Below are 23,578 nucleotides of genomic sequence, written 5' to 3'. Positions count from 1 at the left end.
AAAGCTTTCAAATGCACCAATATGCTTTCACCCCTCCTTTCTTTCAGCTGGACTACAGAGATGCTTTTTCTGTAGCAGCACAGTGGGTACTGCTTTTGTAATAGCTATGGATAAAGGAACAAGGAAAGTGTCACATGCCTAGATTAACAATGTGAGCATTTAAATGTCATTATTTCTCCATGTTCCTGACAATCTAGTTTTACTGTCTGCTCTCATTGATATTCCATCAGTGCTATTATTTCATGCCTAATAATTTTGTTCTGTTCTGACATCCCAGGGAGAAGTTGCTGGTCGCCCTCACAAGATGAGGAAGCAGAGTCTGGAATAGCCATTCCTAAGGATTCAGTCCTTCCTCAACAAGCTGAAAATCTCCCTAAAGTAAGCATAGGAATCCAAGAAATCTAGTGGCAGCTAATTATCTGTAGAACAGTTCAGCTTGGTCTTGCACACTCATCTACTGAAACAGCTGATCTTTTCACTTGTAATCTACCAATCCCTCTGCTTCCTCTCTTTTTTGTTTTGTTTGGGTCTGTAAGCCATCAGGGTCATGGAAGGAGCAGGAGGCTGAAACTCAGAGCAATCAAATCAAATATAATTCCAGTTTGATGCAGTGTTGATTAGCATTATTGACTGAAATGTGTTTTGTTTAATAGTGGGGAAAGCATCTCAAATGATGATGTCTTCCACAGGGGCATTCAAGGGAATTATATTGTTCCTTTAATTCGTCTGCTGATGTGTCTGAAGAATTCTTGACTCCTAATTATTTCCTTCCTACTGCTGCCCAGGGAAACTCAGATCTAGTAGTACAAGTAACAGAGAAGACAGGAGCGAAGCCTCTGTTGAGACCTTTGGACGTGAGTTACTCAATGTGGTTTCATTATGCTCCCATTTGAATTGAACAAGAGCTGTAGGGAATGGAAGAATGGCAGGTTTCAGTCTTTTCTTTGGAAATAGTATCTCCAAAGAAAGATTCATTTAAAACTGAGAAAATCCTAACCCTGTTCATTTAAAGTACAAACCTACCTGAAAAAAAAACCCAACCAACAACCCAAGCCAAACCAAACTAAAAAACTATAAACCCCAGACAAACAAAAAGCCACCAACAAATAAACCCCACAAGAGTCCCAAACCATCAGGGGCATGTTTTCTTAATTCTTTTACTAGGCAGTTATATAATCTGTGGGTAAGAAAAGTTTTAGGCAGTGTTTCCTTCACAGCATAATCAATTACAGCCCTCAGAAGCGGTAGAACCATCTTCCATCTCTTGAAGATCCAGAGCCATTGTAGGAACTATTCAGTCCAGTCCATGCTGTTTGCTGAAGAAAAGCTCTTAAAGTTTGTCTCTCTATTCTGATTATTGTGAATATCGTTCTGGGAGAGTTGCCCTACTCCTCACAGCTTGCCTGAGAGAAATTGAAGTCTCTTCCTTTTTCCTCCCCTTCAGACCTCAGATGCTGAGGACAAATTAGAAGATGCTTGTGAAGGATTTTTGCAGAAACAGTTGCCTGAAGATGCAGGTGCTCAGGGTTCAGGTAATGTGCTCTTTCTTTTGAAGATGTCTTTGAGTCAGAGAGACAGAGTCTTGTTGCACAACATTTTTGTCAGCAGCAGTCCTGTCAGAAGCCTGGAGCTTGATTTCTTGGGTTCACTTGATCTCTTCTTCCTCATTATTTTTGTGAGAGGTAAGGGTAGGCAGGATTTTGGAAGAGGAGATTTGAGCATTGCAGTCACTGAGATACTGTTGAGTGTGGTGGTTATGTACTGGCTGTATTTCAGCAACTACATAACTTCTAAATTATGTACATGAAAAAAAGAACAAACAAACCAAACAACCCAAAACTTGTTTACAACCTTTTTTGGTTTTACCCTAGGGCTAAGCTTAATCGTTTTATGCAACTTACCGTGGTGCTGGAAACCGAATTAGAGTTGTATTTACACATTAATGTTCTTATTGCTAAAAGGATCTCCAGCTTCAAAATCCTAAGAGCTGACATGGTTTGTGTGCAGAATAATGGAAGGATGGTTGTTGTTTTTGTAGTCTGTTGCCTCTCTTAGCTGGGATTTGTAAATGTTGGGAAATTCCCCAGTGCTTCGGTGGTTGACTGGCTGGCAGCTGTGGTATGTTTATGAAAACGCATCTTTAAAACACATTTGTCTCTTGCCAACAACAAAAGGTCACAAGAACTAAAAAATTTAATAAAGTTGCAATTTCCTGTTCAATGAGTTGTGCTTTCTTTTTGTACTTGCAAAACCCAATAACAGGGAACATTTGTCATTGGTATTCAGGAGGAAAAATCCTGTCCTGCAGCGCAGTGGCGCAGAACTCCGGCAGCAACACGCTAGGAGTGAATCAACTCAGCCATATGCCTGTGGCCAGGTAGATACACTTGTGTTCGTTGTTACTTCAAGCATAAATGAGGTTATAAAGTGTGCTCTCTATTGATTCTGCTTGTATATAAAAAATATTCAAATAAGATGCCAGTGGTGCTTTTTAATCATTATCTACATAGCATAGTTCCTTGCCAAGAAAATACTAAAAGGAGTCAAGTGTCTCAGGGGTTTTTCTCTTTCATAGTGTGCAGTTTGGGGCTTTTTTTTTTAGCTTAATGAGGGAGCTAAAATAGGAAAATTAAGTCATGTATATATTACAATTCCTTGTGCACTGATAAATGTCAGTCTTTAGCAGAGCAGAGATAATTCATATTAAGGTTCCAGTCATCTGTTTTAAATTCATTGTGCTTTGGTTTTAGAACTCAAGTGGTTCCTTTTTCCCTCCTGTAGGAACAATCCAATGGAAGTATCTTGCCTGCAGATAGCATTAGGCTATGCTTGGAGACTTGCAGTCTCATCTGTCAAACATGAGGTGTTTCTATCTAGAATTTTTGTAAGCTTTATATTCCACTAACATGCAGAGATGTTGACCAGAATCATCACCCCATGCTGCAAGGGGTACTTTTGCTTAAAGGTCTTTCAGCAGAGGCTTTCAAGGCTTCTTACAAGCTTCTGGCCTTCCTGTAGCTCAGCCTGCCTTGTGTTCCTCCAGAGTTAGCAGCTGCTCACTTAGTTTAGGAGTGAGAGCAGCTTTTACTTGTCTGTCAGCATCAGTCTCTTTCCTCTCCACTGGAGGAGAGTGTTGGGCCTTAAGTTGTAAAAGAAAGATTGTTTTGGTTGCACTCTTCACCTTGGAATTGAGCTGTAGCTAGCAGGAGGAATAACTGTAGCTCTGAGCCTCTGACTAATTCTCTGACCTTGATTGGGGTTGTTACAGTTTGAGGGGAAAGCTTACAGTGCAGAGGAGTGAAAGCAAGGAGCCATGTGTATTCACAGATAGTTACTTAGCTGTCACTTCTGTTCTGAAACTGCAGGTCAATTAGAAGTTTCCTCCTTGCTGGATGCACATCCATGTGTTTAAAATTGTGTTTTCTTTCCTAGCACCCTCTATTCTCTAAGGCTTTATGCAAAACCTTTTTATAAGCAAAAACTTTTTAGAAGCTGCAGTGTGCCCCAGGGAGAAGGTAGTCCTCTAAACTTTCCGAGACGGGAAACTAAAATAGATATATTTATGTATATATATTTCTTTATCCTCTGACAGGATGAATGAATGTGACTTTTTTTCCCTCGTTGCAGTATTGAAACAGCACAAGAAGTGACACTGTGGGAGCCACAGGAAGAATGCAAAGAACATGATGTGTAAGAGCCACAGGCCATTTTATATCAAAACTCCAGCAAGCTGGGCATTAGCATGGTGAAAGTTTTATGTTGATGCAAACCAAGAAGATGAAACAGATGAAAGCTGAGAGAAGACATCAGAAATACTGAAAGAATATTTTCTTCTGATATACTGGGAGATGAGTATAAAAGAGCTATCCCATACAGTTGTCCTTAACTTGAAATATTGTCATAAGTAATTAACTTAGTGTACATCTGGCTGTGCTGCTTCTCACTGAAGTGCTGGGGATTCCTTCTTTCTTCTGGCTGTATTGCACAGAAGAAATAAAATCACTTCAAAAAGCAAATCATTAGTAGGGAGCTAAATCAATTTTTAGACTCAAGAGAATTGCTTCAGTTGGAGAAGACCTCTAAGGTCATCGAGTCCAAGCATGGATTGTTAATTTTTGTTAAACCTTGGGATCCTCCCTTGGCTTTGGAGAGCATTTTCTACCTAATGGTTTACACTTGAAGGTTTTGCCTTTTCTTGGAGGCAGTTTCCCAAGCTTGTTTTTATAGCAGGATTATTCATACTAAGAAATTCTCTAAGGGAAGGGAAATAATGAACCATTGGTGTCTCTGCAAGGTTATTGAAAACAGTGATCTGTAGCCTTCCAAGAATTCTGTGGGAAGTTTTCAAGGGGAATGTCTCTTTTCCTTCTGGAAAAGATAAGGTTGAACAAAATGAAATTGTAAAGACCCTCAAAACAGCTGAACTTAGTGATTCACAAGTGTAAGAAGTGGCTATTGCTATTCTAACTGTCAGAACATCTTCCAATACTTCAGATCAGTGACAGATATTCAGGATTTGTCAAGTATCCACTATGAGCAGGAGAACTATTACAGGGAACTGGATTGCAAAACTCCCAGAGTGAGTCATGCACCAACCAGCGTCAGCACTCCACTTGGCTCAGGTAACTGCAGAGAGCAAAGAAGGAAGGACCAGTGAATTGCTTAACCTTTTTCTGCCTAGGGTTAGACCTTTCTGCCAAAGTTTGCTGATGTAAAAGTCAGTGATGTGAATCCTGGAAACTCCATTCGTGCACCACCAGTGGAGAAATGCCAGGCTTGGAATAAGTAACCACAAGAAATACTGTACCTGCTGTTTGAAATCTCATTGTTTGGGTCTAGATAGTTGGAACTCTGTAGTTAGAGCATGTCTGCTCAAAAGAAATCTCTTAACACACAACATCTGAAAGGTCTCTGAACTTGGTAGTTAATGATGGGCTTCATAAATCAGACAGATTTTAGCACTGTAAAGACCAACAATACAATAAGCACTTAGTACGTTTTGAGTGCTGATAAAGTGATAGGTGTTGTATAAGAGTTTATTCTCTAAAGAGAATTCTCTCTTGGCTTTGGACTTTTATTACATTGGTGTTAAACAGTACTCTAAGTTTCTCAGTTGGCAGTTTTGCATGAATAATGTCTGAGGTGGAACTCTTAGGTGAGCAGTTTGGATTTGTTTAGAGATCATTTGTGGACAAGAGTTTTGGTTTCCTGTGCAGATGCCTCTTGAAGCACAGGAAACCTTTTTCTGCTTCTACTGTAATGTGACCAACGTAAAAAAAAAAGTAATCTAGAAACAGTTTTCCAGTTTTGCTATAATTTTTCTTGCTTTTTGTAAATATATATATGTTTGTTGGTTTTTTTTACTTCCAGAAGACAAAATTCCAATGGCCTTTGAGGAATACAAACACTATCATGAAGTAGCTTCAGATGCTTCCTTTTGCAATTCTCAAGACATCCCCTCCACAGTGTCCAAGACATTTGCTACAGCCTATGAGGAGGAAAAAGGTGCTGAAATTCCTTCAGTTGCTTCAGGAGTTTGCTCCCCTGAACTGAATGAGCCAGTAAGTCTAGAAAGTGTCCTTTATGCCTGCTGTTCTCCAAGATAGTCTTAAAAGACTTTCTTAGCGTAATGCAAGGTAAGGAAAACACAGAAACATTTCCAGGTTTTCATGAGTATTTTGGAATCCTGGACGTGTTGACACGATGCCAGAAGTTCTGACTGATTTTTGGATCCTGGACGTGTTGACACGATGCCAGAAGTTCTGACTGATTTTTGGATCCTGGATGTGTTGACACGATGCCAGAAGTTCTGACTGATTTTTGGATCTTGGATGTGTTGACACGATGCCAGAAGTTCTGACTGATTTTTGGATCCTGGATCTGTTGACACAATGCCAGAAGTTCTGACTGATTTTTGGATCCTGGATGTGTTGACACGATGCCAGAAGTTCTGACTGATTTTTGGATCCTGGATCTGTTGACACGATGCCAGAAGTTCTGACTGATTTTTGGATCCTGGATCTGTTGACACGATGCCAGAAGTTCTGACTGATTTTTGGATCCTGGATCTGTTGACGCAATGCCAGAAGTTCTGACTGATTTCAAAGTAGTCAGCACATGCTGCTGATTGTACAAACCGTTGGATTCTCCTTGTACCTCATTGTGTGTAAATGTTGTCCAGCCTCAAAGTGGCCTTGCGGGCCTTTCATCCCTCCCTTGGCTGTTAAGAGTTGCTTTAGCCCAGCCTTTGAAATGGTAATCTTGGAGCACCAGTGTGGTAAAGAATCTGTGAAATGTTCAGGTGGAAAAGGAATGTTTTTGTTGGGAGAGGTGGGGTTCAGCAGCAGCTGAATGCACGAATGACTTGTGAGCCACAAGCTTTTGATCTATGTGGAAGTAGGCAACAAACCTGAAGGAAAATAAATACATATGCAGGTGTGTTCGAGGTCTTGAGTGAAACTGAGGAGTTCTTGAAACTTAGCAGGGGGAGGTAAAGTAGTACATAAATAAACGATTCCTAGAAGAAAACAAAGGTGGAAGCGTTCACCTCGTAGTTTGGAAGCAGGTAAATAATCAGAAATCCTTGTACTGGGGCATTAGATTGGTCCTTTTTCTGCACAGGCATTGCATAATGTTATCAGCTTTGTTGTATCAAAAAGTCCTCTGGGCTTCACAGTTTCCGAGGTCAGTGTTGTGATTTCCAGTAAGCTTTTTGGAATTGAAGGTGTTCTGGAGCCACAGCGTTAGCTTAGCTGTCTTCTCAGACAGTTAGATGTAAAATAGTTGCCTTTATGCTTTTCTTACTGTTATTCATTGATGGGGTTGTCATTTAAAGATTCAATTAGAATTTGTTCAGCCAGAGCAGCAGCGTTGTCATCAGGTTAGGTCTGTGTCTTTCTGCTTGTGTAGCAGACAGTTGGAATTCATTAAACCCATTAACAGTGTAGGGCTGCCTTGACTGGCTCCATGGAGAGATTTGATTGTGTCACTCTCTTGTCTAAAATCTTTTTCTAAGATTAAGTGCATGAAGCACCTATTTCCATTTAAAGGACATGGAGAAACTTGCCTACCAATTCTTGGTTTTGGGGGGCTCTCGGTGAATATGCTCTCTGGCTTTAATAATTAGAGACTGAAAGCAGGGAGCAGGAGCTTAAGAGAAGTTGGCACTGTCCTGTCAGAGGATTCCCATCCAGCTGTCTATGCAGAGTGTTGAAATGGATACAGGTTATGTAGCTGTGATGATATTTTGTGGCCAGTCAAAAGATGAGTCCACAGCATCCTGAGCAGACTTTCTGACACATCTTGCTTATGTCAGTGCCAACTCTGCTTTCATGTTCTGAACTGACCAAAGAGCTTATCTTCAAATTTAATGGTCATCTAGGGCTTTCATTAAGAGCTTACCTCATTTGGGGTTTGTGGTGTCAAAGGGGGAGGATTGAGGGCTGGCAGTTCCTGAGTTTACCTCCTTGTGTTGCTTTCTGTATGATCTTACAGGATGAGCTGCCAGTAGTTGCTTCACCCTCGAGGAGCACCAGGAAGGCATCAGGTAAGTCTCAGCCCAAGCAGAATGATCAATAAGTAGAGAAAGACTGTTGAAAAGAAACTTTATATTTCTATATTTTAATTTTCTCTCTTTTCTGTTTTTTTTTTTTTTTCCCCTTCCTGGGCATCTCTTTTTCTAGAGATAAATGGCTTTGCACACAACTCTGTACTGTAAGGGTAATTGGGTTATGGATTTTGTGTTTGCACCTGCAGAGTAAGAACTCTGACCTCTAATCAGCCTCCATCTGAAGTGTAAATATTGCTGGCCTGAAATTTGTGGTACAGGATTGAGACCTGAATGTGCAAGTCTAGCTCTAAAGGATTTTTCCATTATAAAATTATTTAAGGCTATTTGATAGGATGTGAATGAGCCTGTATCACAGTATTAAAGATTAATCACTGATAATTAACTAGGCTCTTCTTTTTATTTCCATCTCAGCACTCTCCCAGACACCTAACCACTTCATTCATGAGCTGCCTCCACCAGCCCAAGAGATGCTGGATGAAATTGGTAAGAGGCACTTCACCCAGAATGCTGTGAGGCTTGTCAGCTGTCTTCAGTCAGGATCCCTCCCACACCAGTCACCGCTAAAATACACAAGAGCTTCCAAATCAGTTGTAGTCAGGTCAATAATGAGGAAGTTAGGCATCAACAACTTGAATAACTGGCAGTTAGTCCTTGAGTTTCTGCATTTCACACCATGGTTAGTTGCTTCTGCTGACAGCAGCCAGACTATTGAGTGCAGGTGGAATTTAATACTGAGATGAATTTTGTGTAGACTGAATTTTGCAGTGGTGTCCCAGAGCAATGCTTGTTCTCCTTTAAAATAAATGTAACCCAGGCAACTGCATCACTCAGGTATTTTTGTAGGCCTCAGCCTTCTTTCTGTAGTCACATACATCTTCAGACAGAACACAGTGTAAGAACTTTGTATTGTTTTTACTGGTGTATGTTACAGAAGAGTTTGCTTTGGCTTTTTTCCAGCTATAATCTCTTCTAAGCTAACACCAGACACTGGGATAATAAATCTATGTAATAGGTCCTGTGGTCTTCTAGAAATGAAGCACCCAGACAGGTTCTAATATTTCAGTTTCCTCATTCAGCAAAACAAGGACATGTGGAGACTGCCATCAACTGAAGAAATGGTCAGAGACAATTTGTTTGATTAATATATGAACTAATTTTAGGTTAGTTTTAGGGCTCTGGGCAGCCTGAGGATGCCCCTGCTGGCTGCAGAGAGAGTCGAACTAGATGATCTTTGGAGGTCCCTTCCAACCCTCACCATTTTTGTGATTCTATGTAAAGGTTTTTCATCTGGATTTGATTGGATAAAGTGGCACTTGAGGTTGTAAGAGTTAGTTGAGATCTTCTGGATAAGAAAGGAATCTTGTTTTTAACAGAATACTTAAAGCAGCAAGATTCCATCGTGGAAGACTTGAAAGAGGAGGGCTTGCATGGCTGTGAAGTGCAAATAAATGGTTAGTTGATAACAGCAGAGATTGCAAACAGAAAGTCACTCTTGGCTTGCTGGAGAATTACTCTGCATGCTTGTCACTGTATGTGCAGCTGTATGATAGCCTTGAGGGATTAGCTTTTTGGTATTTGTGGTCCAGCAGAAACTTGAGAGTCTCTTGGTAAGATTATACAGAGTTTTCACAGACTTTCCCCCCTGCAGCAGTGTTTGCTCTCTTTCTGTGTGTGTTCACTCTCTAATGGCTCTGGAAGGCTTACAGGTCTGAACTGTTGGAGTGATCTTCTGCTATCCAGTCTGCTGTGTTCAAACGCAAGTGACAAATGCCATGCAAATTTCCATTCTTGGGGGGAAGTTCATTTGAGCAAGTGGCCAGTGCACACTAAGCGCTTATGTTTCTTACCATAATGAAATAATGCCTCTGATGTCAGTGTAAGGGAGCAGCAGCCACTGGGGTAATCAATAGTGCATTTCCTGTCCTGTTACCAAAGATAGCAGTAGTGAATCCTTGTGCTTCTGAAACTGCATGTTGTAATGAGTGGAAATAATTTGTAGATGTACAGCAAGTCGTGTCAGAGGAGCAGAAAATCTGACTCTTAATAGGCTCTGCATTTGTTTCCAATGAGTCAGAAAGTGAAGAGCAGCTAAAAAAAAGAGAGAGAAGGCCGAGCATGAGTTGGTCTATAAAAAAAGCTAAGTAGTGTAATCACTTGAGAATGACACTGGCACTTGTTTGTGTTACCCTCCAGCTTTGTTAGATCTTTTCCCAAGGGACAGAAGCTGCTGTGACTTTATTCATAGGAGTATCTTGTTTTTGGGTGGTGGGAAATGCAGCAGCCTGTGTTGCTTGCTGTTCAATCACTGTGGGTTTTGTTGTATTTGCATAAAGTACAGCTATTTCAGACTCCATTTTTGTGACAGCCTACTGCTTCCTGCTTATCGTCGCTTAGCAGAAGGTGGCTGAATATATTCAGATGCTGTAGGGAACAGAACTTACAGAGATAAGTCTTGGGAGGAGGATATCGCTGGATTTTGCTAAGTAGGGTAACAAAGCCAACATCCACAGGTTCTCTTTTGATTTTTCTCCCATATCTGGGATTGTAAGAGGAAGATTAAAGATTAATTTCCACATGCGCTTTTCATTTTTTGGTCTGAAGCAAAACATTCAGTCCTGTGAATCTAAAAATGTGTTACAGTGAAATATTTATCTAGGTCTTGCTGCTGGCCACCTTTGACTGTAGATGATGTGAATTTCCTTAACTGGTAGAAAATCAGGTGAGTGAGGAAAGAGTAATTGATAAGTAGACAAGTGGAAGTTTCCCAGATGCAGCAAATAAAAACACATCTTAATGTTTTAACCTTCCTTTATACCTTTGACACTAAAATCTTTGTTTTAATACTAAAATCTTTCTGTTTATGTGAATAGTTCCTGAAATGGATGACAGAGAGTCAGAAAAAGAGTGTGAGAGGAACGAGAAGGGAAATCATAGTGTGTGGTCTAAAGAGTCATCTCATCTAGCAGAGGAAACAGAAAGGTATGAAAAAAGCCTGGTGAGGTATGTTTGGCTTTCAGTTACTGAGACTTAGAATAATGGTTCCAGTGTATTTTACCAGAATTCAGTGACTCAACTTTTTTAAGAGCCCTGATAATTTTGACAGTTTCCTTTTAAAATGCGTAGCATTAAACTTGCCAGCATCCATTTCAAATCTTCTTTTCAACAGGGCTCACTCTACTCTTGATGATGTTTTAGAAAGAATGCTCCCTGCAGCTCCTAGAGATGAGGAGATGCAACAACATCCCCCGGGACAGACTCTTGGGTTAGTTGATAATTGACACTTTGTTCACAAGTTAGTTTTGTTTATCTTCTCTGCACAGACCTGTGCAGGATTTTACAGAAAATGGGCTGTAACTCCTTAGAGAGCAACATGTCAGGGAACCTGCCTGGAGACATCCATGCTAAACTGAGAGGGAAAGGAATGTTTTGTTAATTGTAATTTCCTGTAGGTGGAAAACAAATACTTCAGTAGGCTTGCAGAGCCTTCACAGAAGCCAGGGAGAAATAGAATGGTGAGAGAAGAGAGGAAGAAGAATGTACTTTTAGAGCTCAGAATTATGAAACTCTTTAGGAAAAACTCAGATAGTTTGGGAAAATGTTGACACTGTCATGGCAATGCAGGAGGAAAGGAAGAACAAGCCAGAAGTCATACCTTCACTACTTGAAGGAAAAGATTCTTAGCACAAAGAGCTTTTTGCTTCTTAGAACTAAAGATCAGAGCCTAGTAACTGAATAGTGCCACAGTAAATGCCAGTGAGTAGTCCTAAGTCATTCCTAACATATACCTTACTAAAGTATACAAGCGGTTCTTGTCTTTGGCATCAGAAGTTTATTTTCTTACTGAGCACAGAAGGCAAATGTCACAGTAACCAGGAGGGTCTTGCCAGAAGAGCAGACTGATTCCTGCAGTGTATACACTGCCACCTTCAGAAACGGCTTGGTCCAAAGCCTGCTCACACTGTAGTCATTCTCTTAGTGATGTTATTAGACACTGCTTAGGGATGTGAAGATAAAGCACATCTGTGTTCTTGGAGGAGAAGGGCAGTTTGGGGTTGGAGTGGGGCAAATGCCCATTACACGTCAGATACAGTTAAAAAGACATCTAGTACCTCGAGGGGCTTCTGTTTTTGTGTTCTGTGTTCATCCTGCCTGAAGGAAGTGAAACACAAAACTCTGTCATTCAAGGGCTGCAGGCCTGCAAGACCTAGAAGATGTTGGAAAGAAGAAGGAAGTGGAGGAAGGTGGAGCCGGGACCAGAGGCAGAGCACCAGCAAGCTGTGCAGGGAGCTCGGAAGGTCCTTGTCATCTGTAAAGCTGCTGCGTGCCATGCTAGGCAGTTGCATTTGTTGTCTTGGTAGCATTAAGTTGGTTGAGCTTGCACAGATTGTTTTCCTTTCTTTTCATTTCCCTCATCTGGGTGCTGTTTCTACCTCTGCTGTTAGAGAGGAAGCTGCTATAGTCTTAAACTCTCTAGAGATCCTTGATGATTTTCTAGGGTAGTTGAGAGTGAGGCATTACGGACTGTTAGGTAGAGTTGCTGTGTCTCTATAATGAGAGTGTGGTTTCCTCTGCCTCAAAAGCACTGCTGGTTAGTAACACTGTGTCCTGCTTAGTGCTCAGCCTCTCTGCCTTGGGTACATACACACTTCACACTGTAGAGGCTTTGGTTACTATTGGTATGGTTTGGTTTGTACCTCTGGTGTGTTTGCTGATGCCATCAAATCTCTTCAACGTTTGTTCCAGTCACATCTCCCTTGGCTTCCCTTTAATAGAACCTATAAGTAAGGCTGAAGACAAAAGATAAGAGTGTTTCCTCTCTTTTGTTAAGTCCACATCTCCATTAGGAGCTGTCAAAGCTGACAGGTGTTCTACAGCTACAGTAAAAAGTTGCCATTTTCAGCATTTCTCAGTTAAAGATGTCTCTGGTTACAGGGTGGGGGCTGATGTAGGTGCATTAAGTTAATGTGCATTTAGTGCTTGGCAGAAGCATGGGAGAACTGAAATTCTGTCTGGAAAGAAAAATGCAGCAGACATTTTGAGAGGAAGCTTTGATTTTTTTTTGACTGTAGCATGAGATGGCCTAGAGGAGGCTGATCTTCAGTGCTGGGGACATTCAATACCTGTGCAGCAGACTGCTCTACAACAGGCTTGCCTCCCAAGTCCAAGATATCCTGTATCTCTTGTTCCTCCTGGGACTGTTGGTGGTCATTTTTAAACCCAAAGAGCTGGACGTATCATCACTGTGGTTGTTGTTTGCCTACCATTAGCATATAGAACCCTATTTTCCATGAGAATTTCAGAAGAACCAAGCTGTCAGGGATCTGGCTTTAGGTTTTGAGACCAGAATGATTTCTGAGGGTCCTGTGTAATGACTCTGGCAACAGAATCAAGGCTGATTTTTGATCACAAGCACAGCTCAGTAGTCCTAGCAGAGAGGTGTGTGGCAGGTGATGCAGCATGCTGCTGCTGAAACTAGAGCTTTCTCTTTGAAGTGTGCTGTGCTCTTTATGTTCTGCTTGGTTCTGAACTGAATTCACATGTTTTTTAGACATGCATCCCGAAAATCAGAAATCCCACTTAGAGGAGCAGCTGTCTTTGTCTGCACCATTCAGGTGAGCCTCTCTGGGAATTAAATTGGCTTTTAGTAGGCATTTTTGTGTTCTGTGGCTGCTTGGAGGCACGTTCTTGTTTTGCAATATAAAATCCCATTCCCTTCTGCATCTAGTCTGACATAAGGGGAAAAAATGTAACTTTTTTTTGTTTTGCTTTCCTACAGGATAATTGTTTTGGATCAGAGCTCTCTTGAGTGATTAAAATAGTGAAAATAAGTTCTATCACCTGCTTACCTGCTGCTTGTACAGTACAGCCTGTGAATCACAACCTACTTTGACCACACCAACAACTGGAAAGCTCCAAACTCATTTAACTGCAGCAGAAAGGACAGAAGAAAATCTGATGTTCTGCATTGTACCAATTAGTCCTGGCATTACTCGACTGCTGCTCCTGAATGCAGCACCAGCAACATCCCAGAGCTGTTAGAGCATCCTTAGGAAGCTGACTGTGTGTTGTGTTTTTTTTTGATTGTGAGAGCATCACATGCAGAAGAATTCCTTGCTCTGTTGCCTGCTGCAGGTTTCAGTGGAGCAGCCCCAAAGACTTGATCCTGAGGGCTGCTAGTACTGCTCGGGCACTTCAGCCTTCCCCTGGTGGAGCATGGGGTGCGGTGGCAGCCTGTGCCGTGTGTGTTTTCCCTTGCTCATTAAATTTAACAAGGTAATTTCTTGTTTTCTCTTTTCTTAGTGCTTTTGTGATCTAGTGTTGAACTGATTTGACTGATTAAGGGGATTAATTGCTGTGCAAAAAGCTAATGAGAGAAAGGCAATGTTCTCCAGAGACTGCAGCAACACATTGCCTGCTGGCATTCGACAGGAAGACTGGTTGATATTGCACGGCTAGAGAAGCCACACTTCTGGTAGGCCTGACCCACAAGAAAAAAGGGTCCCTGAATAGAACTGAGCTTTAGCTCAGAATTTGTTCGGGCATGACTTAATATTTGACTTACTATGTGTCTTGTTATAACTACTGTTGAGTTGCAGGAGGTGTGAGGATTGTCCCTTTGTAAGACACACTGAGATTGTAGCTGCCTTAGCACAGCTGGGTGCCCCACGTGTTGCTATTATGTTCCCGTTGAGGTGTGGGAGTGCTGCCTGGCACTGTTCATTTGGGTTTTACAATGCTATTAAAAAGTTTCCAAGGTTATCCTGCTGCCGGATGGTTCTTTATCTGGGTTTGGAGTTTTGTTCTAGGGGTCCTTTTTTGTTTTCTTTCACTTCATCGTCATCTGACTGTGCCTTACAACTAGGCACTCATAGAGCTGTGCAAGGGAGGTGCTGTGAACCGGCACACTTCCTTCAGAAGAGATCAAGAGAAAAATAAAACCTCTCATCGGTTTAGTCCTGGAGTAGTGATGGCAGAGCTGGAGCACCAGCAGCATGGAGGCTGCAGTGTGAGTTCTGCACCTGACAGCAGTGGTCCTGTGCACCACACACTTGAGTTTAACGTTTTCTAACCAGGGCTTGTATCCACTGCAGGTACCTGGTTTTCTTTCAGTGGGAGGTCTGTGTCTTTGCTGCATGTGGAACTTCACATTCTTGGCGGAAGCAGCTGGAACAGGATCTGCTTTAGTCAGCCTGGGGCTGTGTATTGCAAGGAGCGGAGGCTAATGACCAACTCCTGCCAAAAGGAAATCTGAAATTCACTATGGGATTCTCCTCTTCATGGTTTGTGACCTACAACAGACAAGCAGCCGAGGGCCCTTCAGTCTCCCTTTGGACAACGTTTTGGTATGTTTCACAGGCTTGCTTAATTAAATGAAAAGTAATGAACATGTGCAGGGCTGCAGCAGTGTGCTGGGTGGAGCAAGCCCAAATGTGTTCTCACACGTGTGTAGCTGCAGAGTGCCTTGCAGTGTGCAACCTCCTCAGCTTCTTGGGTTTCTTTTTCTATTTTACCTGTCAGAGCAAAGGGAGCAGATGATGGAACCATTTCCCTATCTTCTCTTAATCTTAATGTGGAGAACTCTTATTTCTGGTGGCAGAGAGCCTTTCAGGTAGCCCCCATAGCCTGTCTGCTCTTTTTATCAAGGCCAGAACGCAGCAGACTGCAGTTTTCCAGCTGCTTGTACTTTTCCAGATTTACATGGAGCCTGAATGCAAATCACCCTGGTGATAACATAAAGCCTGGACACAAAAGCTGTAATTAACAGGAACAATTAAACAAGGACCAGCCAAAGACGGCAGAGAAGATCAGAGTGGGCTCATCTAATGAAGCTTTTCAGCTTCTCAGGGAATGAAAGGCCAATTAATTAAATTAAAACAGTGATACTGAGCTGCTCTAATTCCTCTCTGAGCCTCTTGCATGCAAGCAGTTCTGAGTGCGGGAGAGCAAGTAGAGAGAGGGAGATCGAGGGACAGCGAGGGGAGTGAGGGAAAGGGAATACTGCCCCTGGTGCTGCATTTCTCTGGAGGTGCTGGCAGGACCCTGCTGGGAGTTGGTGAAGACACAAAGAAAACTGTCACTGTGGCGGTCTTGAAGTGAGGATTTTTATTTTGTTCTTGTTTTGGTGCAGGGAAGCTCAGGCAGAGGAAAACAAGCTTCAGTCTCCCAAATCTCATCAGCAATCTGCCAGCCCCAATTTGCCTCTTTGGCTGCCTATTAGCAGGCGCTGGAGGGCATGCTAGGGAGGCAGTTTAGGCAGATGATGAACAACTTTTAGCAGTGCTCCTTGAGCTCACTCCTTCACAGGTTTGCTGCAACTGCACACGTGGTGGGAGGTGGTGAGGAGTGAGGTGTGCTTGGGTCTGGACCCTATGGATGATCTGCGATGGAAAGGAAACTGGGGAGGGGAGAGTGAACCTTTAGGTCTCGTGAGTGTGGATCAGTCTCGTTTTTAAAGCAATTTAAGTGTTCAGAATATAATTTTTTACAGATTTAGCCATGGAGGCAGCCAAGCTGATGATGCATTTGTGAAGATACCACTGTGTCCCAGGGGTTGCTGCTGTCTGCAGTCGGGGCTAAACTTTGTGTTTAGAAGCCTTATTCATGGGCTTCTAAATCACATAAACTGCCTCAGACTCTAGGAGTTTCCATCCTCCTCTTGAAATCTGGAATAAAGACTCTTCTTATATCTTAATTGACATTTAAGATAATAATTCTGTGTCCTTGAGCTATGCTTTTTTGTTTTGTTATCCATTAAGGTGGCATATGTGAAACTTGCCCAGAGAGAAGTGGCAGCTACAGTAGCAGGAGCTGAAGGGTTTTCTGTGGAACCTTCCATCAACTGGTAAAAGAGATGGATGTCAAAGTGTCAGTGGTTATTGCTGCTTATTAACAGTCTCCACTCCATGCTGGATTTTTGCCAGTTTTGCAGCATGACCTTAAACTTCACAGACAGAACAATTACTACACACACAGCTGCGTCTGGCAAGGGAGGGTGTTGCAGCTTTGTCCTGTGAACCACTGTGGAGATACCATCACACCTGGGCCATGTTCAGCCCAACTACACAACCAAACAGGAGCATGGAAGGTTTTGCTGTGAGGAAACATGACTGATCTTGTCTTTGGTCTTAAAAAACTTCCAGTGGCACAGGAAGGGGGAAAAAAATACTGATACAATCCCACCAAACAGGGGCAGATCCTGCAATAAGATAATATCATGTCAAGTCAAAGAACCACCCACCTCCAAGCCCTTCTCTATGTCTGTGTAATATGGAGGGGGGGATGAGAGAGGTTGAGGCCAAAACTGGTATAAAGACAAGGTGTGAATATACGTGATGGAAAGGACCGGTGTGGAAAAGGCACAAAGCAAGTCATATGAAAAGACAAACATGAGCACGTACACAAACATGAACGTGAGCGCGTACGCAAAGGCAAACGTGAGTGCATACGCAAAGGTGAGCGTGTACGCAAAGTCAAACATGAGCGCGTATGCAAAGATGAGCGCGTACGCAAAGGCGAGCGCGTACGCAAAGGCAAAGGTGAGCGCGTACGCAAAGGCGAACGCAAGCGCATACGCAAAGGTGAGCGCGTACGCAAAGGCAAACATGAGCGCGTACGCAAAGGCAAAGGTGAGCGCGTACGCAAAGGCGAACATGAGCGCGTACGCAAAGGCGAGCGCGTACGCAAAGGCGAGCGCGTACGCAAAGGTGAGCGCGTACGCAAAGGCGAACGTGAGCGCGTACGCAAAGGCGAACATGAGCGCGTACGCAAAGGCGAGCGCGTACGCAAAGGTGAGCGCGTACGCAAAGGCAAACGAGCGTGTACGCAAAGGCGAACATGAGCGCGTACGCAAAGGCAAAGGTGAGCGCGTACGCAAAGGTGAGCGCGTACGCAAAGGCGAACATGAGCGCGTACGCAAAGGCAAACGAGCGTGTACGCAAAGGCGAACATGAGCGCGTACGCAAAGGCAAAGGTGAGCGCGTACGCAAAGGCAAACGAGCGTGTACGCAAAGGCGAACATGAGCGCGTACGCAAAGGCAAAGGTGAGCGCGTACGCAAAGGTGAGCGCGTACGCAAAGGCGAACATGAGCGCGTACGCAAAGGCAAACGAGCGTGTACGCAAAGGCGAACATGAGCGCGTACGCAAAGGCAAAGGTGAGCGCGTACGCAAAGGTGAGCGCGTACGCAAAGGCAAACGAGCGTGTACGCAAAGGCGAACATGAGCGCGTACGCAAAGGCAAAGGTGAGCGCGTACGCAAAGGTGAGCGCGTACGCAAAGGCAGACATGAGCGCGTACGCAAAGGCGAACATGAGCGCGTACGCAAAGGCGAGCGCGTACGCAAAGGCAAAGGTGAGCGCGTACGCAAAGGTGAGCGCGTGCGCAAAGGCGAACATGAGCGCGTACGCAAAGGCAAAGGTGAGCGCGTACGCAAAGGTGAGCGCGTGCGCAAAGGCGAACATGAGCGCGTACGCAAAGGTGAGCGCGTACGCAGAGGCAAAGGTGAGCGCGTACGCAAAGGCGAACATGAGCGCGTACGCAAAGGCAAAGGTGAGCGCGTACGCAAAGGTGAGCGCGTGCGCAAAGGCGAACATGAGCGCGTACGCAAAGGCAAAGGTGAGCGCGTACGCAAAGGCAAAGGTGAGCGCGTACGCAAAGGTGAGCGCGTACGCAAAGGTGAGCGCGTACGCAAAGGCAGACATGAGCGCGTACGCAAAGGTGAGCGTGTACGCAAAGGCAAAGGTGAGCGCGTACGCAAAGGTGAGCGCGTACGCAAAGGCAAACATGAGCGCGTACGCAAAGGCAAAGGTGAGCGCGTACGCAAAGGCAAAGGTGAGCGCGTACGCAAAGGCGAACGTGAGCGCGTACGCAAAGGTGAGCGCGTGCGCAAAGGCGAACATGAGCGCGTACGCAAAGGCAAAGGTGAGCGCGTACGCAAAGGTGAGCGCGTACGCAAAGGCAGACATGAGCGCGTACGCAAAGGTGAGCGCGTACGCAAAGGTGAGCGCGTACGCAAAGGCAGACATGAGCGCGTACGCAAAGGCAAAGGTGAGCGCGTACGCAAAGGTGAGCGCGTACGCAAAGGCAAACATGAGCGCGTACGCAAAGGCAAAGGTGAGCGCGTACGCAAAGGCAAAGGTGAGCGCGTACGCAAAGGCGAACATGAGCGCGTACGCAAAGGCAAACGAGCGTGTACGCAAAGGCGAACATGAGCGTGTACGCAAAGGCAAATGAGCACATACGCAAAGGCAAATGTGAGAGCGTATGCAAAGGCAAACATGAGCGCGTATGCAAAGGCACAAGCACGCATACTTTTTTTTCCCCCCTTTTTTTATTTTAGTTTCATATCATAAATATTAACCATTCTGAGCAAAAGTACACAGAGAGATAATACTGAAATACAAAAGTTGGTTAGGATGCAGGTACAGTGAGTTTCTGCAGCCTTCACATGGTAGCAAAACATCGGTATCAAACATTGCACAAGGCCAGGCATGATGACCATCACTCTGTATGCAGCTGGGATGGACAATTCTCCACTTAGAAAAGACTGGTGTAAAGTAAAGGCATATACACACACACATATCCCCGCATGCCCCATGTCCTACTCCACTTCTCGGTATAAGCCAATTTCCTGGCAGGATGTGCTGAAAAACATGGATTGAAAAGTGACTCCGGGAGGCACATGGTGCATGTGGAAGGTCAAACCCTAAACTAATTATAAGATGCTACATCCTACTCGAGTTGCTGCTGGATTCATGCAGGTCTGTAGAATCCTAGGATGGCTTAGGTTGGAAGGGCAGGAGGCATCTACACCCTATTCCAGATGACAAATAGGAACACCTGGTGGGGTGGAATATTCAGTGGAACATTTTAGCTCATCTCATCAGGTGTCACAATGAATCTTGTGTTTGCACAAGCACCAGTGCCTGGTGGGATGAGGTTTTGGAGCTCCATCTTGGTTCAGGCAGGATCTGACAGCAGTTAGACAGGGTGGGATGGTGACAGCTTATTCTGCATCTGTTCTGCAGTGATGCCCGCATGAGGTCTGGGAGCAGCAGGAGCAGTTTTTCCTGTCCCCCAAGGATGGTGACCACAGCAGATCATTTTCAGCAGACAACCCTGGAACTGGGCAAGAAGAACACAGGTTACATGCTGTGACAGAAGCTCCTGTCCACCTTGTGGCTTGTAGCAGAGGCTGGGACTGAACACTTGTTCTATTTAGAGTGAGATCTCTATCACTTCCTGGCTATTTGCAGACTCTGGTGGTTTATTTACAATAAAACTTCCATTCTGTTTGCTTTGTCTGCTCAATGAGCAGTTTGTGATCTAAAATTAAGTTCCCTGACCCCATAAAATCACAGAAGCAGAAAATGAGCTATTGCTCAGGCTCAGAGGCTGCTTCCTCCCTTGCTATTCCCCAAATCCTTGCTGCCTACATCATTAACACCTGAATTGAGCCTGTGTCTATGTTTGCAGGGAGGATAGAAAGTTCCTCCACATTTCATGGGGCCATAAAGGTGTTCTCCAGAAGCCCCAGAGAAGCTGTGGCTTCATTATCTTGCAGCTTTCTCTCTTACCTGCTTGTTCATGAAGACATAGATAATTGGGTTGTAAATTGTGGCTGTCTTGGAGAAGTAAGAGGGCAGGGATGCGAGTGCCGGCTGGATGATGATGTCTTTGTTGGTGGCCACCACCAGGGCAAAGGTGGTGTAGGGCAGCCAGCAGATGAGGAAAGCCATCACCATCACGATCACCATGCGCGTCACTTCCCGCTCTGCCTGCTGGGTTGTGTCTGATTCCTTCTGCTGTGCCGCAGCCTGTGAGGAGTTTGGAAAAGAGAGGCACACCTGGTAACAACCTCCATCAGCACCTCCTTCCCGATGTGCTCTGACATCAGCAGCAGGAGATGCCAGCTCCATCGACTGTCACAAAAAGCTGCCAAGAGGCTCTTCATCCCAACAGAGCTGTGCCTCACCTGCAGCTTTGAGAGTGGAAAGTATTAATGTACCTGTACCTGTCCTACTTACCCATCTTAGGGTCATCACCAGGTTGGTGTAGGAGAAGAGAATCAGGCTAAGTGGCATCACAAAGCAGGTAACAAACAAGGCCAAGATATAGCTGTTGTTGTGGCTGCCACCAGTGTACCAGTTGGGCCCACAAGATGTTCTCAGACCTGGACCAAAACAATTTCAGAATGCTAAATTGACCAAAGGCTTGGATGGGGCTCAGTAACAGGCTCAAAAAATAGATTCAGGACTCTGGGGTCCCTCAGATGTGTAGGAAGGGCTGCAGTGTGTCCTGAAGTGGAGAATTACTGACTGAGGAAGCGGGAGGTGTTCACATTTTAAACATGCTCCAACTACCCCTACCTGAGAAATTATATGCAAGAAGCCAACACCATGGAGTCTGAAGCACATCTCCCCTACCTTCAGGCACATAGCTGCTCCATCCCATGAGTGGTGGTGTCGTCCAGAGCAGTGACCAGCTCCATGTGAAGGCGCAGCCGCTGACCGCGTGCCGGTGCTGGAATCGGAAGTCTCCCAGGGGTCTGCAGATCACAACATAGCGCTCAAAGGCCAGGATGGCCAAGGACCACAGTCCCACAATACCTGTGGGGAGAAGGAGGGTTTATGTCCTAGGAATGTGCTCTCCTGCTGCTCTGGTGCCCATGCCAGGATGTGGCAGATGAGGAGCTGTGAAAGTCAATATTGTTGTAAAAAGGTTTTTCTTATGCCAGCGATAGCTGTGAGAAGATCTGACCCTTAAAATTGGTGCTGGCAATTGGGCATCTGTGATGTGGCATGGTGATGCCCATGGTACCTCCACTGGAGTGTCCTGGAGAAAAGGCTGTGTGCAGGTGCACACAAACCACCAATGTGCTGACACAGCAGCCAGCAACCCCTGAAGCACATCCTGAGTGAGGACTCCCAGTGCACTCAAGAGACATTTCCTGCACTATGAAGACTAGGACAGGACCTGTGGTGACCTGGCACGACCAACCATCTTACCTGACCCGACCCTTCCCTGTGCTAAAGAGCAGCTGATGGAGTCTTACATCGTGCATGAAAGGATTGACTCCAGGAGTCACAACAAGCTGACTGAAACCTTCCCCAGAGCCTAGCTGCTAAACACCAGCACCAACCAAAGACCAAAGCAAGTCTCAGGATTACCTGTCAGGGAGACCATGAAGCCCTCCAGCTCGCACATCCGCTTGCCAAAGATGAAGAAGCCGTTGATGTTGTTGGAGAAGCTGACAGAGCTGCCACAGAGTGTCACCAGCAGGTCAGCCACAGCCAGGTTCACCAGGATGTAGTTCAGAGGGGACTGCAGCTTCTTGTACCTGATGGAAACCACAATGACCAAGCCGTTCACAACTGACGCAGCCACCACAACAAAGCCCATCAGCACTGCCACCGACAGGTACATGCTTCGTGGAGCCTGGTGGGGCCACTGGGGGCCATCATAAGGCCCTGGGGTCCCGTTATTTGAAGGCTCCTGTGAGCTGTTGGAGTACAACATTGATCTACAGGAGCTGCAGCAGTACCAGGCCAGCTGATGCAGGTGAACCTCCCCAAAAGCGAAGGCCCTTTATAACACAGGAGAGTCTGACGTGCCTAGGGAGCTTTGCAGTCAAATACCCTTAAGCTGTTTTTCAATCTGAGGGGCTTGTCCTCCTCCCCTTTAATAATCAGCTCTTTATTCTGGAGGGGATAAAGAGTGACTCAAGCCACAGCTGATGGCTGAACAGCACATCCCAGCTGCCTTCCCCCATGAGCCTGGCCCCTCCTCCTCAGCACCTGGGACTGGCTGTTGTTCCCCAAACAGGCTGCCCAGGAACACAGCCCCAAAGGTCAGGCTCAACAAGGCTCTAAGCAACCTGCTCTAGCAGATGATGTCCCTGCTCATTGCAGGGGTTGTTGGACTAGACTACCTTTGGAGGTCCCCCTTCCACCCCAGACCATGCTGATTCTGTGATTCTGTGATTGCCTTCAGTACTCCTGACCAGCCTGGCCACACGCTGCCTGAGTAGTCACTTCTGAAAATATAAATGGTGGGGGGAAATATACATGAAATGAGGAGTGAGAGCAGCCATGGGGCAGGCAGCACCTGGACCCCTCCCAGCACAGGCAGAGGTCTCAGCACCTTCATCCCAGGATGGTCACAGCGTTGGAGATGGCAAAATCCATACAAGGACTTGGCTCAGTGAAAAGGCATTGCCCAGAGGGGTGCCTCTAACCCCCTTCTAATGCTGATGAAGAGCACCTTAAGTGATGAGAAGTTAATGGAACCTGCAGAAAGACCAGAGATTTAGTGGGGTTCTAATCCTGCTTTGTCTAATCTCCCTTTCACCCTCCAGACCCTGTACAACCTCACATCATCCTGCTGACACAGCAGGGTCCCCAGTGAAAGTGGGGATGTGGAGTCAGCAACATTATGGGGTTGGTTTGGGTTTGTCTGGTTGTTGTTTTTTGCAGCAACAAGAGACTGGAAAGCGAAGAACAAAGCAGCACCCCATGTGCTGGTTTAAAATCATCTCCCACTCCCTTGAGTCTTCACCAGGCCCCAGCGTTTCATCTAATTTCTCTGGGTCACTCACAGATCACTTAGTCCCTTGCTAATGCAAGCTCACCTAGAGCAAGTTGTCCAGGATCACAGTGTCCAGGTAGGTTTGGAATCTCTCCAGAGAAGGAGGCTCCACAGGCTCTCTGAGCAGCCTGCTCAAGGGCTCCAGCACCGTCACACAAAAGCAGCTTTTTTTAGGTGGAACCTCCTGGGCCACACTGACAAGAGTCTGGGCCGATCCCCCTGCCCTCCAACCTTCGGCTATTGATCAGCATCAAGAATATCCTCCTCTCAGGCTGCTCTCCAGGATAGATAGACCCAAGGCTCATCCTCTCCTCCTCAGATGCTGCAGTTGCCTCTGCTGGACTCTCTCCAGTTTGAACTGGGGAGCCCAGATCTCGATCCTGTACTCCAGCTGTGGCCTCACTTGGCGGTGCTCTGAGGAGTGC

The 23,578-nt window shown here is 45.1% G+C and overlaps 2 protein-coding genes across 2 annotated transcripts in view; one reads left to right on the top strand and one right to left on the bottom strand.

Annotated features, from left to right (window-relative positions):
• Positions 1 to 16,940, top strand: part of TEX14 (testis expressed 14, intercellular bridge forming factor) — a 37,991-nt gene extending 21,051 nt beyond the window's left edge. The window contains exons 18-34 of the mRNA XM_064166136.1: positions 278 to 378; positions 690 to 854; positions 1,445 to 1,532; positions 2,287 to 2,377; positions 3,628 to 3,690; positions 4,495 to 4,622; positions 5,371 to 5,561; positions 7,495 to 7,546; positions 7,982 to 8,053; positions 8,944 to 9,021; positions 10,441 to 10,549; positions 10,737 to 10,832; positions 11,756 to 11,865; positions 13,119 to 13,182; positions 13,347 to 13,843; positions 14,662 to 14,913; positions 16,059 to 16,940. Coding sequence (XP_064022206.1) covers positions 278 to 378; positions 690 to 854; positions 1,445 to 1,532; positions 2,287 to 2,377; positions 3,628 to 3,690; positions 4,495 to 4,622; positions 5,371 to 5,561; positions 7,495 to 7,546; positions 7,982 to 8,053; positions 8,944 to 9,021; positions 10,441 to 10,549; positions 10,737 to 10,832; positions 11,756 to 11,865; positions 13,119 to 13,182; positions 13,347 to 13,380 — 1,442 coding nt within the window. The 3' untranslated portion in view covers positions 13,381 to 13,843; positions 14,662 to 14,913; positions 16,059 to 16,940. The remainder of the gene's footprint in view (positions 1 to 277; positions 379 to 689; positions 855 to 1,444; positions 1,533 to 2,286; positions 2,378 to 3,627; positions 3,691 to 4,494; positions 4,623 to 5,370; positions 5,562 to 7,494; positions 7,547 to 7,981; positions 8,054 to 8,943; positions 9,022 to 10,440; positions 10,550 to 10,736; positions 10,833 to 11,755; positions 11,866 to 13,118; positions 13,183 to 13,346; positions 13,844 to 14,661; positions 14,914 to 16,058) is intronic.
• A 1,954-nt stretch (positions 16,941 to 18,894) lies between these two features.
• LOC135187591 (pinopsin) lies at positions 18,895 to 23,548 on the bottom strand. The gene is made up of 5 exons (XM_064166425.1): positions 21,737 to 23,548; positions 20,993 to 21,175; positions 20,594 to 20,739; positions 20,144 to 20,383; positions 18,895 to 19,691 (listed from the first exon to the last, which is right to left on the bottom strand). Exons 1-5 carry the CDS (start codon positions 22,083 to 22,085, stop codon positions 19,548 to 19,550), a joined length of 1,062 nt encoding a protein of 353 aa, XP_064022495.1. The 5' UTR covers positions 22,086 to 23,548; the 3' UTR covers positions 18,895 to 19,547.
• Between the last annotated feature and the right edge of the window lie 30 nt (positions 23,549 to 23,578).

This window comes from Pogoniulus pusillus, chromosome 27, assembly GCF_015220805.1.
Source record: "Pogoniulus pusillus isolate bPogPus1 chromosome 27, bPogPus1.pri, whole genome shotgun sequence".
NCBI lineage: Eukaryota > Metazoa > Chordata > Aves > Piciformes > Lybiidae > Pogoniulus > Pogoniulus pusillus.
The sequence above is the reverse complement of the archived record's forward strand: the minus strand, read 5'-3'. Positions and strand labels throughout refer to the sequence as shown.